Source organism: Carya illinoinensis, chromosome 14, assembly GCF_018687715.1.
Source record: "Carya illinoinensis cultivar Pawnee chromosome 14, C.illinoinensisPawnee_v1, whole genome shotgun sequence".
Lineage (NCBI taxonomy): Eukaryota > Viridiplantae > Streptophyta > Magnoliopsida > Fagales > Juglandaceae > Carya > Carya illinoinensis.
The window spans coordinates 18,611,770-18,630,607 of NC_056765.1; the positions used below are offsets into that span (position 1 = coordinate 18,611,770).

Consider the following 18,838-nt stretch of genomic DNA (forward strand, 5'->3'; position numbering starts at 1 on the left):
ATTGCCTTAGAAAAACATAAGCGATATACTTTAAGTGTTCTTCCAAATAGCATAGTTAGTATAGAATTCATTAAAATTAAGCCGTTAACCTCTCTCTCTCTCTCTCTCTCTCTCTCTCTCTCTCTCTCTCTCTCTCTCTCTCTCTCTCTCTCTCTCTCTCTCTCCTTTCAACAAAAACAGTGACCCTCTATTTTAGACCAGACAACTCTAATCCGTAGAATTTTTACAGGTCTTCTATAGATGTCAGGCGCCGTAGCTATGATACTATATCGCTCTTCTATAACTGTTAGGCGCCGCAGCTATGATACTATATCGCTCTTCTGTAGCTATTAGGCGCCGTATAGCTATGACACTACATCGCTCTTCTGTAGCTATCAGGCGCCGCAGAACTATGATACTGCATCGCTCTTATGTAGCTGTCAGACGCCGCTTCTATGATACTACATCACTCTTGTCTCTTGTAGAGAAATGCTTCACGAGAGATGATTCGTCATAATTTTCTGAACAAAAGAATTATTCAGTTCATCTTCTTTCGCATATCATCTTCTTAACTTTTCTGAATTTAGTCTGCATTCTTACTCTGCAATCTCTTTCTACTTTCTCATTTTGCAATGGCTCAGCAATCTTCTCATTACCAATATATGAGGTATTATGCACCTCGTTCACCAGTTGTTTCTACTTCTTCCGTAGGTGCTATAATGCAATCCAATAATGATCTGACTAATAAGTCAGATGATGAAATTATCTACGAGCTTGTGAATCTCGGCACCCTATACTCATCAACCATTGTCGCATATTCTCAGTGACTACAATCTAGGACTGGTGGGGTTGACAAACTCCACGAGAATATTTCTATCTTTCAACGGCTTCTTCTGGAGTCCAACATGAAGATAGAAGCACTAAAGCGAGATAATAGAGATTTAAAATCTTTGCTTAAATCTTCTTTTCGAGTAGCTACTCCTTTAGATAGGAGGGGCATGCAGATTTTTGAAGAGCAAGAGCGTTTAAAGATTGAGGCGAAGAGCCTCAAATTTCTGTAATTTTACTTCGAGATAATAAAATAATACTTCACAAATATTCATATTTGTGTTTCTATCTTCTGGTAGATGTTTTATGTGCTCCATTTTATTTCTCCTTTAATAATGCACATTTCTTACAAAATCATAATATAAATCTGAAATACTAATTATATTTAAGAGATGGTATTTTAGATCTAATAATTTCATTCATCTCCTCCATGAATGTTCTCTAAATCCCAACTGAAGCTTCTCATTTTACAAATTTTGTTAGTTACAGTTTACTTGTAAAATCTTTGCTTGTTATTTGGAAAAATTCCACAGGATGAAGATATCAACAATCATGACAGTGCTGCTGCTCTCTTTCTAAACAGGTTGATTCACATGAATAACCTCATTTGCTTCAGTATACTGAATGAGATGTATTTATTTCTTCTGTTCTTTATTTGAGAGACTGGAAACCTATTTTACGTGTCTTGCTCTCCAAATATTTTGCACAACCAACGCTCGTTTCCAGCGTTGACGAATGCCGCAAAATTTCTGACCTTATTCTGGCAAAGCCGATTATTTTAGGAACACGGATCAAAGTTTCTTCTTATAATGGTACTTCCTGTTAATATTAACATTGTTGTTAATTGTACATCTTATACTTGTATATTTATTCATTTATGTTTATAATATAGGCCTATCGTTGTCATCAAAACCGACGAGTGTCTTTATTGTTGAATCCCTTCTTTCATCTTCTGTTGCATCACATACATGGTAAATAACTTATTTAAATACACTATAAATTTAATGTTGTTTTTTTCATTGTAAATCTTTCTTTGTTTCTATTGATGTTTAACTTTATTTACTAATTCAAATTTTTAGGGCAGCACAAAATGATAAATTGCTGGAAGAGATCATTGGAAATAGTTTTGGATCAGCTTCAAGTAGTTCTACTGATCCAATCATAAAAGTATCTGAAATCGCAGAAAAACTGATATCTGCTCCAGCAATGGCAGTATATTTTTCTTTTTTTTTAAAAGCCAAATTTCTTATTTTAAAGAATACAATTCATTTTTTCACTTTTTGGAATCGTTTAATTTTATTCTAAGTTTTTGGGACATGGAGATTGGAGGTTGGTTGGAATGAAATGGAGATGGAGGATGGAAATTTGTGAATTGTGTGTTGTGGCTTCAGAACTGTGCATATGCTTCAATTTGAAATGTTGATTGTTTGTTGGATTTGATTTATGTAATAAGGGTGAATTTCGAATCCTTCTATACGGTATTATTTAGATGTTGATTAGTGCACATAGTTATTTTGTCTTAATGCAGAGGTCCACATATTTGGTTAGAGGCAAATTTAGAATGGTTGATTTTCACCAGTCATTCCACTACGTATCATGCGAGAATTGCAACAAAGCAACTGGCTATGACCTCGGTGAAAACTTCATATGTTATAGTTGCAAGAATGCAGCAATTGCACGGGCAAAGTAAACATTTTCCTCATATTTTGAAATTAAAAATTTTTATATGGTAGTTAGAACATTTTATTTGCTGATATCAACGAATGATAACTTATTTATTGCTGTTAGGTGTAGAGTTTACTTAGATGTGTATGATGATATCACATCGATTATCGTTGTTATTTTTGAAATCTATACAATATATTTATATGTTTACAAATTTATATATTTTTAAATTTATACATTTAAATACGTTTAAAAATTTTGATACATTATCTTTTTATATGTTTTTTCATTGTTACAGGAACATCTGCCTTATATTGAAAACATTGCAAATAACATTGAAAATAATGAGTGGATCGTAGTCTTGGGCGCGCAGATGAATGAATTTGGGAGATTACGTCAAAACAAACTTACTGTATTATCTGTTAATAACGTCCCAGAAACAGCAGAATGAGTTTCCAGACTTTTCTTTTGAAACTTTTGACTATTGTAATATATAAGTACAGGGTACTCGTGTATAGTTGTAGTTATGTTTATTAGAGTGCTGTATTATAACAATGAATATTTTGCAAACAATATATATAATGTTTATTATGAAGAGGAAGAAAATTGTTAAAATATAGATGAAATTCTGTCTATTTATAGCTAAATTAAAAAATTTTTAAATTGTTACACTTAAGAAAAATATCGACTGGGCACACGTGCATCGCACGTGCTGCTTTACTAGTATATATATATATATATATGAAAAGGAAGAAGTAGGTTGTAAAGGCATCTAGGGAGTAGGGATGGGGTCAGAGATTCTCGATGTGCGGGCTCCGACTCAAATGATAGCTGACAAGTCTAAATTTAAAATAATATTATTTTATTTATAATTGTACACAAGTCTTGTTGGGCCATCCTACACTTATATTATTTTATAAAATAATATAAAATTGCTGCACTAATATTCGTTCCACTATCAATAAGCACATTTCTTGTCATAATATTCTTGTTGGGGGCCATACCGGCCAATAAATAATTATCAGCTTTGCTACATACAGTCGTCACATGCAGTCGGCGTGCAATCGGCTGTACGAAATGAATAAAAAAAATTATAAAAAATTTTTTTTATATTTTTTATAACTTTTTTTATTCAAGGGGACCTACATGAATTATAAAAAATTATAAAAATAATTTTTTTTTTCATGTAGGTCCCGTATTAATTTTTTTTTACAGCCGACTGCACGCCGACTGCATCTGCCGACTGCAAAAAGTATTTCTCAATAATTATATATCTAAGAGCCATCCTGCAAGTTTGGACAAAAGGCAGGCCGGCACGAAGGTTGCTAGCATATATTTTTTTTTTTTTTTTGAAAGGATATACCCTTCTGTCATTTCATTATAAAAATGATAAAATACATGGAGGAGCTTCCTCCATTGTTACAATTAAATCTGGACAAGTAAGAGCATCTTTTGCTAGTAAGTGAGCTACAATGTTACCATTTCTCCTAACATGAGAAACTTCCTACTTTGCAAAATATGAAAGACATGACCTTGTTTCACACACGTACATGCTAGCACTACATCTCGCTTCTTTTCCTTCTTGTAGAGCTTTTGTGACTTGCAAAGAATCACCCTCAAGGATGACCTGATGCAAGCCAAGGTCTAGGCCAAAGTTGGCTGCTTGTAAGGCACCATATGCTTCTGCTAGGAGAGGATCTGGGTAAATTTGTTTCTGTAGTCGCAAAGTGGCAATAACTTGATTATCACTGTCTCTTACTACCACTCCTATACCAATTACACCTCCTGCCTTATCCACTGCCCCATCCCAATTGATCTTAAACCAGTTTGGTGAAGGGGTCTGCCACACTTCAATTGAGGGGCAGCTTGATGGCTTTTTGCTGTTAAGATCCACACCCTTCTCTGCCAACATATCTAACAAGGTTCGAGTTTCCTTAACAATAAAGTGAGGCTCAGTAAACTCTTGTTTGAATATGTATGAGTTCCTTCTCCACCAGATTTTCCTTGCCACTACCACAAATTCCTGGACTTCTTCTTCACTCAGCACCTTGGTTAAATGGTCAAAAAACAGTAGAATGGGCAGTTGCTTGGTAGATATTTTCTGGATTCTTCTAGAGCATAAACTCCACACATCCATAGCTGCTGTACAGCTCCATAATGCATGGAGAACATCTTCACTTTCCCTACAGCAGATGGGACATAGGGGGTCCTTGACTACATTCATCTTGAAGAGTTTAGTTTGAGTAGGAAGGGCCTCATGGCATGCCCTCCACAGAAACATTTTATCCCCAGGGGTTACTCTCAGCTTCCAAATCTTACTCCACACTTCTTGATGTATGTTACTCGATGAGGCTTGGTTTAGGTTTGCTACCTACCTAGTCTTTTCCATGTGATAAGCACTTTTTACAGAAAAAGACCCCTCCTTAGTACCACTCCATATAATTCTATCTCTGGTTTCCATGGAGCTAATTGGGGTTTGCAGTATCAATTTTGCCTCCCCCTCAGCAAAAGTGTCTTGAACTAGTTCAGTTTTCCACACCTTGGCTTCAGGATTGATCAATTCTGCAACTTTGGCCCTTACATCCAGATTTTTCACTGGGCTGGTGACTTTGCTAGGATTGGGATAACCAATCCATTTGTCTTCCCATATATGAATTTCAGCTCCTGTTCCCAGTCTCCAAACAGCACCATCTTCTATGACTTCTCTTGCTGCAAGAAGGCTTCTCCAAACAAAGGAAGGTTTGGACCCTAGTTTTGCTTCCTGAAAGTTCAAATTAGGATGGTATTTGGCTTTTAAGACTTTAGCTGCCAAGGAATTAGGGTCTTGAATTAGTCTCCAACATTGTTTAGAGAGCATGGCTTTGTTGAAGCACACAAGATCCCTAAAACTGAGGCCCCCTATTGCCTTTGCTTGTCCCATTTTCCTCCAGGATACCCAGTGAGTTTTGTGTTCCTTCTCTTGTTGACCCCACCAGAATTCCTAAATAACACTATTGATAGATTGCAGGAAGGAGGTGGGGAGTTTAAAAACACTCATAGTGTAGGTGGGTAAGGCTTGGATCACTGCTTTGAGATAAATTTCCTTCCCTGCCTGAGATAGAGTTTTAGTTCTGTGGTTGCTAAGTCTCAATCTGATTTTGTCTAGAATGTCTTGGAAGGATTTGGATTTGTTTCTTCCCACCACTGATGGTAATCCTAGATACCTTTCATAGGCTAACCCAGACCTTATCCCAGCAATTGACAGGATGTAATCTTGGGTCTGCCTTGCTGTGTTTTTGCTGAAAATGATGGAAGTTTTCTCCAGATTTAATCTTTGGCCAGATGCCATCTCATTTGCCTTACAAAATAGTAGACTGTCATCTGCAAAAAAGAGGTGGGAGATTCTCAAATGATTATTCCTAATTGGTACCCCATTAATCAGTCTATCTTCTCCAGCCTTGTGAATCAGGTTGCTTAGTGCCTCTGCACACATGATGAAAAGATAAGGTGACAGTGGGTCACCTTGTCTAATGCCTCGAGAAGGTAGGAATTCTTGTTGAGGCTCACCATTCACTAATAGGGAATAGGAGACAGATTCTATGCATCTCATCACTAGGTCCACCCACTGACTGCAGAAGCCCATCTTTTGAAGCACAGCTCGAAGGAAGCCCCACTCAACTATGTCATAAGCTTTGCTCATGTCTAACTTTAGTGCCATGTACCCTTCTTTTCCTGATAATTTACATTTCATAGTATGCAAAGCCTCAAAAGCAATAATAACATTATCAGTTATTAGTCTATTAGGTATAAAAGCAAATTGAGAAGGAGATATGACACTAGGTAAAACCTTCTTTAATCTGTTAGCTATGCATTTAGAAATGAGTTTATATAGTACATTACATAGAGATATGGGCCTGAATTCTGTGACTGTGAGGGGAACTTTCTTCTTAGGAATGAGGGCAATGAAGGTGCTGTTAATGTCCCTTATATTGCCACCTGAATTAAGGACACTTAGAATAGTATCACACACCTGTGGTCCCACTACTGGCCAGTGCTTTTGGTAGAAGATTGCAGGGAATCCATCTGGTCCTGGGGAGCTTAGACCATTCATGCTGAAAAGAGCTTCTTCCACCTCTTGCACAGTGTAGGACTTGGTCAGCATGGAGTTTTGTGCTGCAGTTACTCATGCCTCCATTGATGCTATGCATGCTTCTGGTTTACTGGGGTTAGAGGAGGTGAAAATATCTGTGAAGTATTCTTGGAATAGAGCACATATACCTTCTTTCGAACTTACTGCTTGGCCATTGCTGTCCATCAATTTCCTAACAACATTGGATTTTCTCCTATCTGAAGCACATTGGTGGAAGTATTTGGTGTTTCTATCCCCCTCACTCAGCCACCTCTGCTTGGCTCTTTGTTTCCACTTAATGTTTTCTACCTCAAGAAGCTTGTTTGCTTCTTGTTGTGCTTGTTTTATCTCCTCTGTTAGCTGGCCTGTGTTCCTTTCTTGTAGTGTAGAAATGTAGTCCATTTGAGCACAGACTTCTCTTTTGGCAATGTCAAAAGTCTTCTTGCTCCATTGAGTCAGTCTTGATTTACAATTTTTGAGCCTTTCAATAGTGCCTTGCATTTTATTCACAGTTTTCCTTGGTGCCCTCCAAGCTTCCTCAACCAGTTTAGAACTTTCTTCCTTAAGTAACCAACATGCCTCATATCTGAAAGGCTTTTGTTGCCTGTTTCTAGGTACTTGCAGCTGCTCCATGGTAACCCACAATGGATTATGATCCGAATTCAAAACTGGGAGGGTATATACCTTGGAATCACTGAAGAGGTGTGCCTAGACAGAGTTGCTAAAGGCCCTATCAAGCCTTTCTTTGGTAAAGGCCTTTCCTTGCCTTCCATTAGACCATGTGAATTTGCTTCCAAGGTAACCCATATCACTCAAACCACAACTGTACACAGCAGTTCTAAATGTCTCCATTTGTTTGTAAGGTCTCAATGCTCCTCCCCACTTCTCACCATAGCACATTATTTCATTAAAGTCACCTACACACATCCATCCTGTAGTTGTTGCAGGTTTTAGTGCTTGAAGCAAGAGCCAACTTTCCTGCCTCTTCACTGTCATTGGGTTGCCATAGAAACCAGTCAATTGCCAAGGGATTCCCCCCTTCATGCCCTTCACCAAAAGTGAAATGTGGTTCTGTGTGTATGACACCACTTCTGCTTCCACATCTTCTTTCCAAAGGAAGGCTACCCCTCCACTGGCTCCTCTCGAATTGACTACAAAACTATTGTCAAAATGCAGTCTCCTTCTAACAGTTTCCACCTTTGTTCTGTTGCTCTTTGTTTCCATCAAGAAAACAAAACTTAGGGACTTATTTTGCACCATAAGATGCAACTTATTCACTGTACGAGGGTTCCCAAGCCCTCGACAGTTCCAACTTAGGCAACTCATTGTGTAGGGTGGGGCTGTGAGACAGCCTCCACCTCTTCATCTCTATTGGGCCTTGCATCAGGCACCACCACTGTTTTCCTCTTCTTGATGACATTGCCTCCTTCTACTGCATTTTCCTGAGTGACTTCTCTCTTTGTCCCACTTAGGAGACTTGATGAAGTCTTCTTTGAATCTGCTGTGTGGCTAGCTGGTTTATACTCCCTAGCTTTCCGCTTCCAAGTTGATCTTGTTCTTATTTTCTCCAGGACTTGGACCTGATCCGAGACAAAAGAGGCCAAGGATGTAGCTTGGGCTCTTAGGTCATGGCTGTTCTTGGAGTCCAGTTTTTTCTTCTGGTCTTTACCCACACAGTCAATGACTGGTGGACCATGTGGTCCCTCTATGCCTTGCATGAGGCACGTTTCTGTTGCATGAAAAGGGGGTTCAGGATCCTTCCAAATTGGGGTGGTCAACCTTTCCTTAAAAGGCTCCTGTGGTGGTTCTGCAAAAAGCCTAGTATGGAGTTGGTTGTCAGGTGGATCAACAGGGAATGTCCTGTCAACATCCTTCAGACCACATCCTTGGGAATCTCCTCCTGCTTCAGACTTACTGTTTTGCCCTTCATCCCTGACCTCCTCGCCCTGTTTCCATGGCTGCTCTTCTGTGCTATTCTGCTTTCCTGCTTCCCCATACTTCTTGTTAACTTGTTCCCTATCCTTCACTGCAAGAGCCCTCAACCACGCTCCATATTGCAACTGGTTACTATCCATAGAATTGATGGAACAACCCTGCTTGGAGTGTTTTACAACTCCACACCTAAAACAGAAAGTGGGTAAACGCTCATATCTTATTGGAATCCAAGTCTTCTTCCCTTCTATATTTAAGAATATCCCTCTGATAAGAGCTTCTGAAATACTCATCTCCACCCTTATTCTCATAAACTTCCCCCACCCAATGCCTCTATCATCAGCTTCTGCTGTTATAAATCTCCCTATCTTCCTACCAATCTGGTCTCCCACTTCATAGGTCATACTAGCTAATGGTAAGTTTTAAGCTTGTATCCAGAACTCTTCCTTATTGAATAGGACCTCATTGATGGATTTATTTCCTTCAAATGTTTGAAGGCATATCAACCACCTGTCAAAGGACCAAGGTCTGCCCCTTAACACGTGTTTGAGGTCCTTCTCTTGGTGAAACTCAATCAAGAACTTGTTCATGCCAACTTCTGAAAACTGAAACCAACTCTCACATCTCCAAACTTTGGCCATTGTGGTCTTGAAGGCTTCTCGGTTCACTTGTCTTTCTGCTATGATCATGGCTAACAAGCAGTGCTTGCCTTGCTGTGTAGTTTTGGTGACTGGCTTGGTTGGTAAGACCACCTCCTCTTGTTCCTTTTTAGTAAGGCGTAAGCCTTCCCATTGTCTAGCTAACTCCTCTTCCATTGTTTACTCTTTAGACCAGTCTAGCTAGTCCAAAAGACCTCACTCTTCCCCGAAAGAAAGAGAGAAAACCTCACCCTGCTAGGAGAGGACCTGCTTCTAGACCACAGTTGAGCCTATTATTTAGTGTTGTAAAAAATGACTAGCTAAAATTTATAAAAGTGAATTTTCTAGCTAAATTTTAGTTAAAATTTATTGAGCCACTACTAATACTCTAAGATAAATAAAATAACTTTGTATATTTCATCTTGCAGTTTACAATGAGGCTTGCCTCTTTTTATACACGAGTTCTAGTGGAGCAGCACGGGGGTTGCAGGTGCTGCACGTAATGCATGTGCAGGCAACTGAGTGATGCAGCTAGTAGAGCAGCACAGGGGTTGTAGGTACTGTATGTGCAGGTGTTGCATGTGCTGTAATTGCAGGTGCTGCATGTGCAGGTGCTACATGTGCACATACAGGTGCTGCATGTGCATGGGTCGTTGCTTTAACAATTCCAAACTTGCTCCATGATTGTCGCTCTCTTTTAAATTATTATCGTGTAGTTTCTAGTCTTTTAATATTCTTTATGACTCGCAAAGGGAATCTAGAAATAGTCAGTCAAATCCATGACTAATAAGCACTTGAGAGAGGATGAGAGGCTGCATCTTCTTATATATAAGACCCCTTTCTTTCTTGTTTTTAACCTTCGATATTTTTTGTTCTCATGCATTATATATATATATATATATTAGAGGGGTGACTTGGAAATTTCGGGCCTATGTATAGTCTCTTCTAGGTCATCGTCTATGGTCTTCCTTATGAGTAGCAAAGGTCATCTAATAAGGCTGGTCAGTCAACTCTCGTGGGCGAGTTTTAGTTTCTTGGTATGCGCGCACTTCTATGACGTAAAATGCTCTTATTCAGCTGGCACAAATTTTCTTAGGACTTGAAATGAGTGGCAGCTAACAAAGCCGACGTCTACATATATCTATTATATATATAATTTTTAAAATATTTTCTAATTTTTCGGACCAGTAGCTTAGCATTAAGTACAAAATATTTTATTTTTTCGAACGACCATTTTTGCCAAAAAAAAGCAGTCCGAATCGCCACAAATCATTAATTGCGGTGATTTCCGAGCGTCAATTTTTGGCCCATGTTCAAGTTCTCAAAATACTCTTTTGTAGAGACTTTATAAAACATGCATCACAAATATTAAACTATTACCTGAGTTTATCTTAGTGGCAATTAATCTTAAAATACGTCGCAAATAAAGCGATAGGTGAGTCATTAATCATTCATGATAATCATTTTATAACGATTAAAATTACTGAAAAATACTATTACCGGCACTTTTTATTGCCGCTAAAACATTTTTGCGGCCAATTCTATCGCTGCTAACATATTTTCCTCTATTACTTTAGTAGAAACTAATCCTAACAGGCATTGCAAATAAGGTATTAAATCGGTTAGATAATAATTTTTCAGTGATCTAAGTAGCCATAAAATATAATTTCCAATAATCAGTCTTTGTAGCTAATAGAAAAAAAGGCAACGTCACAATATCGTTACTAGTACTTTATTGTGGTGGCTTATTTTTGTTGCAAATAAATTTTTATTATTTAATGTATTGTTTGATCTTCCCAGCCTTGCTTTATGAATGTATTCTTTATTTTAACCGATTAGGAAGCGAAGTAAGCTAGAGAAGTAAAAACCAAAGGAATAACCAAAGCTACCAACTTTTTTCTATAAAAAATAGACTTTATTTTATTTCAAAAAAGGAGTTGCATCTGTGATTTTAGTTACAAGCTAAATCAACATTTGTTGTAAGCTTTCCCGTACACCAAAATTTTATGATGGGTATTGTCTAAACTTCATTAAAACTTTTAAAAAGAGAGTATCATTCTCTGTATAAAACATAGAAAAACCAACCTGCATAAGAACTCCATCCTCCAAACGAGGAGAAGTGACCAACACACCCATCCTCCGAAAATGGAAGAGAGAGGAACCAAACACCGCTATGGACAAAATTCAATAGCCTATTTTAATTATTTTCATACACAAACAAAACCAAAATACAGACACAAAATACAACACAGAAAATCAAAAAATAGAGGAAAACAGAAACTGTGGTGGCGCGCCACCCTAGGAGGAAGCCAATCGGTCACCAAAGCTACCAACTTGATACACTGTTATAATGATTAGGCGCGAGTAGACTTGACTATTTGCTAAAAGGAACCTCTCATGGTACTAAGCTGAAATCTGGAAGTGACTCAGTGCTCACATCATGTGCAGGTCGTTTCCTGAACCCACATTAGGTTTCTTCATGGGAAAAATCTAACTGTAAACGATTCTGCACACCAATACATATACCAATCTAATGTGATTAGTTAAAAAGTAAATTTTATTGAAAAGAATGTCAATTTAAATTTTGAATAGGAAGTCATCAATATTGATACACAGATTGGTATGCAAGTTCGCTTGTACGTAACAAAACTTTTCTTCATGTTCACCTCTTTGTGAGTTTAATCAACTTCTAATGTCAACATACAAGAGAGTTCATCTTCATGATTCGTTTGAGGGAAAATCTATTTATTAGGATTAGGAAGTTATAATTATGAATTATATGGTAGAATTAGTTTTAATTTGTTAACTTTAGGATGTTATGCTTACTCCTTTCTAACCTAAAATGTAGGGAATTAAGCTAATTACGTAGTTATCAACGGTGTATGATAGCTCTGAACAAAGCACGAGTGTAGTTTAATTATTCTTGAACTTTTATGTTCGAAGGAGAATCTAATTTACCTTTTATAACTTATTTTTATCAAAAAGTACTTTATGTGCAGTCATTTTTACGTATTTTTTGTGCATTCCACTGATATGATTGGCTATGTCACTTTTTTTAATATAAAATAACTATTTTGGTGATCAATCACATGATGAGTAGAGTGCGTAAGGAGTTAATTGGTGGAATGCGCATTTATACGTATTTCTTGCGCATTCCAATAATATGATTGGCTACGTCACTTTTTTATATTGAGAATTTGTACCTCCAAAATTCACCCCCTTAGGATCTACCCTTTACAAGAAAAACAAGAAAAATAAAGAAATAATAACAACACAAGAAATTTACGTGGAAACTCCAAAACAGGAGAAAAACTACCAGACCCAGAGAAGAAAATTTACTATGTAAAAAATTGTTACAATCACACAATTTTTCTTCTCACTACACCTACAAAGCTACCCCACTAGTAAAATTTTAACTTTACACATCTTCCCTTTTTACAAAAGGTTAATAGAGGAATTTAACTAAAGTCAAAAGTTATTAGATAAACTTTCAACCGATGCACTTAAACTAAGAGGCTAAGCCTCTTATTTATAACCTTAAAAACCCGCCCCTTTGTTATTTCCCACCGGTGTGGGACTAAACCAAGGAGCAAAAAATAACAATCTCCACATTGCAACTTTGACTAGTCCCATAACCAAACTCCACCTCAATGAAGATCTTCATAGCTTCCACTATCATGATTCACCATAAAAGCATACCCACTCAGAATAAACCAATTCCAAGCATTTTACTTCAGCACATATCGAAAACAATCTTGTTGAAAATTATGGTGTAACTTTCACGTTTGGCTCTCTTGGAAGTTCATCAGCCATCGACATGAATTTCCACCACACACCCTGCATCAATGCCAAACCAATGCCTGTGTGCAAACTTGTGGACCCGCTAATATTAACACATCCTCTATCATGACAACTTTGGGAATTAGCGGCATGCCATGAGGATGTACATATCTCTTTTTAAAGATCAAAATCTTCCATGGAGAGAGACACAATATTGGCATCAATATCAGTATCTCTATTTACTGACTTGGAGCCACTTGCTGAACCTGCTCCAGCTCTTGGACAATTTTTCTTACTTGCCCAGATTGTCCATACTCCCAGTAGACTACTTTCTTCTTCATGGAGTTCTTCATCTTCCCATTTCCAACTGCTACCATCACTAAGTTCTCAAGTGGAACATTACTTCCTCTACTTAGTTTTCTCTCTTCAGAAAAGATTTTACTGGTAACTTCTAAAAAAATTATTTTCTCATTCCCATGTATCAAAATAGGCTTTATGTGCTCATAGGAAGGTGGAAGAGACCAGATGAATCTCAAGGCTTGATCCTCATCATCAATTTTAACTCTAATAGCTTCTAGCTCAGCGACAATGCCATTAAGAATGCTTAAATGATCTGAAATAGTTGTACTTTCACTCATCCGCAGTGTATGAAATTGCTCCTTCAGGTTCACATGATTTGAGACGCCTTTCGTCTGATACAACTCTTCAAGTTTTTCCCAGAGTTCCTTTACCGTAGATATTCCATGCACATTTGCAAGAATATTTTTGGCCAGGCACAGACGTATCGCACTTACTGTTCTCAAATCCAGATCCTCCCAATCTTCATCGCTCATTTTAGATCTGCTCATTTCACCAGTCACACTAGTACCAGTGCTGACTTCATGTGTTGGTCTGCCCTTCAATGCCTTGTGTAATCCTGATTGAATCAAGACATCCTTGACTTGTACTTGCCACAAGCCAAAATTGATTCTCCCATCAAATTTCTCCACCTCAAATTTGGCAAGATTTGAAAGCCTATTTCCTGACATTGCTTTGATGAATTTGACTGTAAAAATGAATAGTATCTCATTAAGTCAGTTCCCAGGAAAGATTGGAGGGTCACAATGGACACACATAAAATTTCCAATCTCCTAGACAGAACCTCCTTTGACTATACGTATTCATACTACCACACCAAAGCTCCACCCCACAAAAAGAACTTAGTGGCTCTGATACCAATTGTTGAAAATTTGGACCTCCCAAATTCACTCCCTAAGATCTACTATTTGCAGGAATAACAAGAAAAATAAAGAAATAATAACAACACAATAAATTTATGTGGAAACTCTAAAACAGGAGGAAAACCACCAGACCCAGAGAAGAAAATTCACTATATGAAAAATTGTTTCAATCACACAATTTTTCTCCTCACCACACCTACAAAGCTACCCCACTAGTAAAACTTTAACTTTACACATCTTCATTTTTTACAAAAGGCTAATAGAGGAATTTAACTAAAGTTAAAAGTTATTATATAAGCTTTCAACTGATATACTTAAATTAAGAGGCTAAACCTTTTATTTATAACCTTAAAAACCTGCCTCTTTATTATTTCTCACCGGTATTGGACTAAATCAAGGAGTAAAAAATAACATTTTAAATATAAAATAACTATTTTAGTGATCAATCACATGATCAATGAAATGCGTAAAAAATATGCAAAAATAATTATACATAGCATAATTCTATTTTTGTTATTAAATACTTCCTTGTTACGAAACTCGTTGTCCAGACTCGAAAAATCATATTAGACTATTTGGAACAGATGATGATTTTAATTTATATCATTTTGGAGCTATTGATAGAGAAAGTGTAGATACTAAAAAAATAGGTGTCAAACTTGGTGGCTTCAATGCACGACAAGCCCATCTGTAAATGATCGAGACATGATTGTTTATGATAAAGAAAGCTGGCCAGATCAAAGGTATTAGGTGGTTAGGCATGCGCGTAATTGGAGTTGTAAGCATATATTATTTAATTACATAATATATACGAAAGCTACCAACTTCAATCCGACCATGTCGTAACTTTCTCGCCGCCTAATTAGCTTTCTTGCTCACCACTCCATGATTGGTTTGAGGGAAAGTTTGGATTTGGTTGCAGTTCTATTAATTGCATGCCATCATGCACCTGGCCTGCACGTATCCTCTGCATTAGGTTATGAAAAAGCCTCCTTGTAAAGGGTAGAATACTCAATCCAAGGTTCAGGAATGAGGAAGCTTCAAAGTTTTTAATTCCTTTGTTATTTGATCAAGCCATTTACCGTATAGTAAGTGGGAAATTTTATTTTCTACCCTTTAATAAACGAAATTTTGCTTTTTACTTTAATAAATATTTTGTTATAATTATGTTAAGATAATATTAAGCTGGAGATGTATTCTACATGGGCTTAGTTGTAATTGAGTACTTATGTTAGCCATACGTACACTTTATTTTACCAAAATAATTTAGATCGAGTTTAATAGTCAAACAATTAAGTGGATATCAACTAATTTGAAAAGTGATGATATAATTTATGGTTACAAGAATCTTAGAAAATTTGAAAAAAAAAAAGGTGACTTTAGTAGTGCAGGTTTAAATATCAAAATATATGGTTAATTAGGGAAATAAGTAAGTTATATGACTATTTTATAGGTAATGTATCATTTCATTTGCCATTGTTGTGGAAAAATTTAGAGAAAATAAAGAGTCCAGGTAAGTAGGCCGGGTTCCTATATATGCTAGACTTTGCATAAAATAAAAGAAATGGACTGAGGTTAATTTGTGAAAATATGCATGTGAAGTTTTGAAAAGAAATGTGAAAACGATCTCAATTATGTATTCTGCATTACTCATAAAATCTATATAAAAGAGAGTACTTTCTTTCATAACTGGTGTAGACATGAGCTATTTTTGACATTTTATTTCTTAACTATACTAAAAGAGCGAATATCAAAATTTGTGCATGATTATGTAAAGATGCTCTGAATTTGTTTTGATTACGAAGATGATATGATTATGTTTAGTACTTTGTTTTGGTAAGATGTAGCATCTGAAAACTTTTGGCATGACATTTTGATTCTGTATATAGTTTTGTTTATGCTCTACACTGACCTTACTGTGAGTGTAAAACTATAGCCTCTGTTTGGGTTGGTACCAATTTTTTATTTATGATGTACTCACTTTAGAAATAAAGTGTTTTTCTTCGTGGTCTTTCCTGTGTACACAGTTGGAGTTTCGAGAATAATAAACATTATGTTTCTACTTGATTGGCCGCCAGGATTTGCATAATCTTATCACGGAGGTTAAACATGAAATTCTATTTCTGAAGTGATGTTGCAGTTATGCGATACCAAAGGACTTGTGAATAAGAATATTTTTGAATCATCACTCTGTTAACTTTGAAAACATGTTTTGTTCTGCATGCTGATACTAATAATATTTTATTTTGCATGTATTTTGAACTCTGTAAATACTCATATTTACATATTAGTATATGTTCTTTGTTTATTGAATTTTTGATAACTCACATCTTATCTCCACACTATTTTTCAATTAATTTTGATAACTCAACTAGAATCAAGAGTAAGAGCATAAGGAAGATTAGATGATCGTAGAAGAATACATGCCTAATGGTACAAGTAAATATTGGAGTCTTATTCAGTATGTTTATTATTTTCTGATGATTTGGATAATTTGAGATGTGGATATTTTTAGGCCTTATGGAGGTTTTACTTTATTACGTTGAGGTCGATATTGGATGCCCTGTGAAGGAACATATATATTTGATTTGAAAAAGTAAATTTATATTTGATAGAATTTTTGGAGTATATATAATTATGATACAAGAGATGATTTTAGGTGATATGAACTAGCTCCCTGAACCTCCAGAACCGAGACGTTAAAGTTGGTATCAGTGCCAAGTTTGAGGTTCTGACTACTATAATTTGTCGAAAGTATCGCAGTAGTCACATGTTCAGGTTTCCCGATCACCACATTAGCTTTCTTGTTCGCCTCTTTGTGAGTCAAACCATTAGCTTCTAACGTCAATATACAAGAGTCGATGATCTGTTGCAACTAATGATTGGTTTGAGTGAAAATCTGTTGTGAATAATTAATTATGTTGTAATGCATGATTGAACACGTGGCTGTAGGGAGTAGTTAGCAATAACCATGTTCAATTCGGCCAAGAGTCCTGAGTGCGATTAAGCAACAGGTTTGCAAATTGAAGTCTTATTCGGAATGATTAATCTCTGAATAGTTTGGAATTACAGAGAAATATGCGATTAAATCGCCTATAATATAATTATGTGGAAATAGACCAACAATATAACCAATTTCAGGAAGCTTCAAAGTTTTTAATAATTCTATGTTATCTGACCAAGGCATTTTACACATATGCCCAAAACAAGCATATATGTTTGGAGAGAACAGTACTACAATAATGCTTCGGGTCTTAGCTGAAGAACTTTCGAGTGATTTCTGTAAAAGCTATATTGGTGGTGCTATAACCCCCATCCACGACTAGGTTGAGCCCACTCACATACTTGGACTCCTCACTCGCCAAGAACAAGGCTGCCTCTGCTACATCTCCAGCTTCCAAAACCACCCCTTTCAAATTTGCAGCTTCGCATACCATTTCTTCCACTTTTTTCTTGTCTATTCCTTCCCCTTTGAGCACCATAGGGGTGGCCACACCGAACGGTGATATGCAATTGACCCTGATTCCGTACTGTCCCAATTCTACGCACAAATTCTTGGTTAGTCCCACTATGGCATGTTTGGATGCCGTGTATAGGTGTGAGGTTGGCCCATGCGTCACTGATGCCGAGCTTGAAGTGAACAAAATGGTTCCCTTTTTCTCAGGGATCATTACTTTGGCTGCATGTTTTGCCCCCAAGAGTGACCCCAAGACATTCACTCCAAAGACTTTCTTGTACTCTTCCTTATTGAGGTTAGAGATATTTGGCATTGCTGGGTCAGAATAGCCTGCGTTGTTGAACATTATGTCGAGTGTCCCATGTTTCGAGATGGCAATGTCGACCGCATTCTTGATATCAGACTCGTTAGTGACGTCACAGCGGACATAGGAAATGGCGCCATCGGTGCTTTTATCGTCGCAAACAGAGAGACCAATCTCGTCTTGGACGTCGGCAATGATGACCTTAGCACCATGTTGAGCGAATAGCCTTGCACTACTCTCACCAATTCCACTCGCACCTCCAGTTATCAACGCAACCTTGCCTGCTAATCTGTACAATCCAAATGAAACATGAAGATGGATAGAGAAACAAAGAGCAAAAGAACGTAAGAAAGTGTTTATTGTCTAAAAAAACTCCAACGATCCTTTCTATTGCTTACCTCTTAGCAATGGGTGCTAGAAAGCTGGAAGCTGCGCTGTTCATATCCAACTTCGATCGTATTGTTTTTGTAATATTGACGAATGTGAAGATCAGCTACTGCGTGGGGAGCATTTTATACGGAAACTTTGAACGTTGAATGCTTATTTAAGTAATGATTAAGGTTCCTCTTGCTTTGCAATTGCTTAATAAATTTATTAAAATATGCAATATATGTAAGTGGCCAACCATTCCCGCCGCCTTGATCGTGGGACACGTTATATAGTTATTAAGCCAGCCAACACCTTTTTACTATCCCCTCAATTACTGGATCCAGAGTTGAATTGATCAATTGGTGCTTATGCAACTGGCGGGTTTCACGTGCAAAAGAGTTAGGTAATGTTTATGTTTATAATATTGCTTAAGTTGCAATATCGATCGAGTTCAAAGGATGTAGATGTTCTTGTTGTTTGTACAACTTGTCAAATATAATTCTTTTCTAATTTTAATGAAACTTTAAAAAAAATAAAAATTGATGGTTGTTTGGAAAT

At 36.9% G+C, this 18,838-nt stretch overlaps 2 protein-coding genes across 2 annotated transcripts; both read right to left on the bottom strand.

Moving 5' to 3' along the window:
* Positions 1-6,634: 6,634 nt before the first annotated feature.
* On the bottom strand, positions 6,635-7,213 carry LOC122293667. Its single transcript, XM_043102184.1, has one exon. It carries the CDS (start codon positions 7,211-7,213, stop codon positions 6,635-6,637), a length of 579 nt encoding a protein of 192 aa, XP_042958118.1.
* A 9,952-nt stretch (positions 7,214-17,165) lies between these two features.
* On the bottom strand, positions 17,166-18,461 carry LOC122294844 (secoisolariciresinol dehydrogenase-like). The gene is made up of 2 exons (XM_043103836.1): positions 18,310-18,461; positions 17,166-18,200 (listed from the first exon to the last, which is right to left on the bottom strand). The coding sequence occupies exons 1-2, from the start codon at positions 18,351-18,353 to the stop codon at positions 17,405-17,407; spliced, it is 840 nt and encodes a 279-aa protein (XP_042959770.1). The 5' UTR covers positions 18,354-18,461; the 3' UTR covers positions 17,166-17,404.
* Positions 18,462-18,838: the final 377 nt, after the last annotated feature.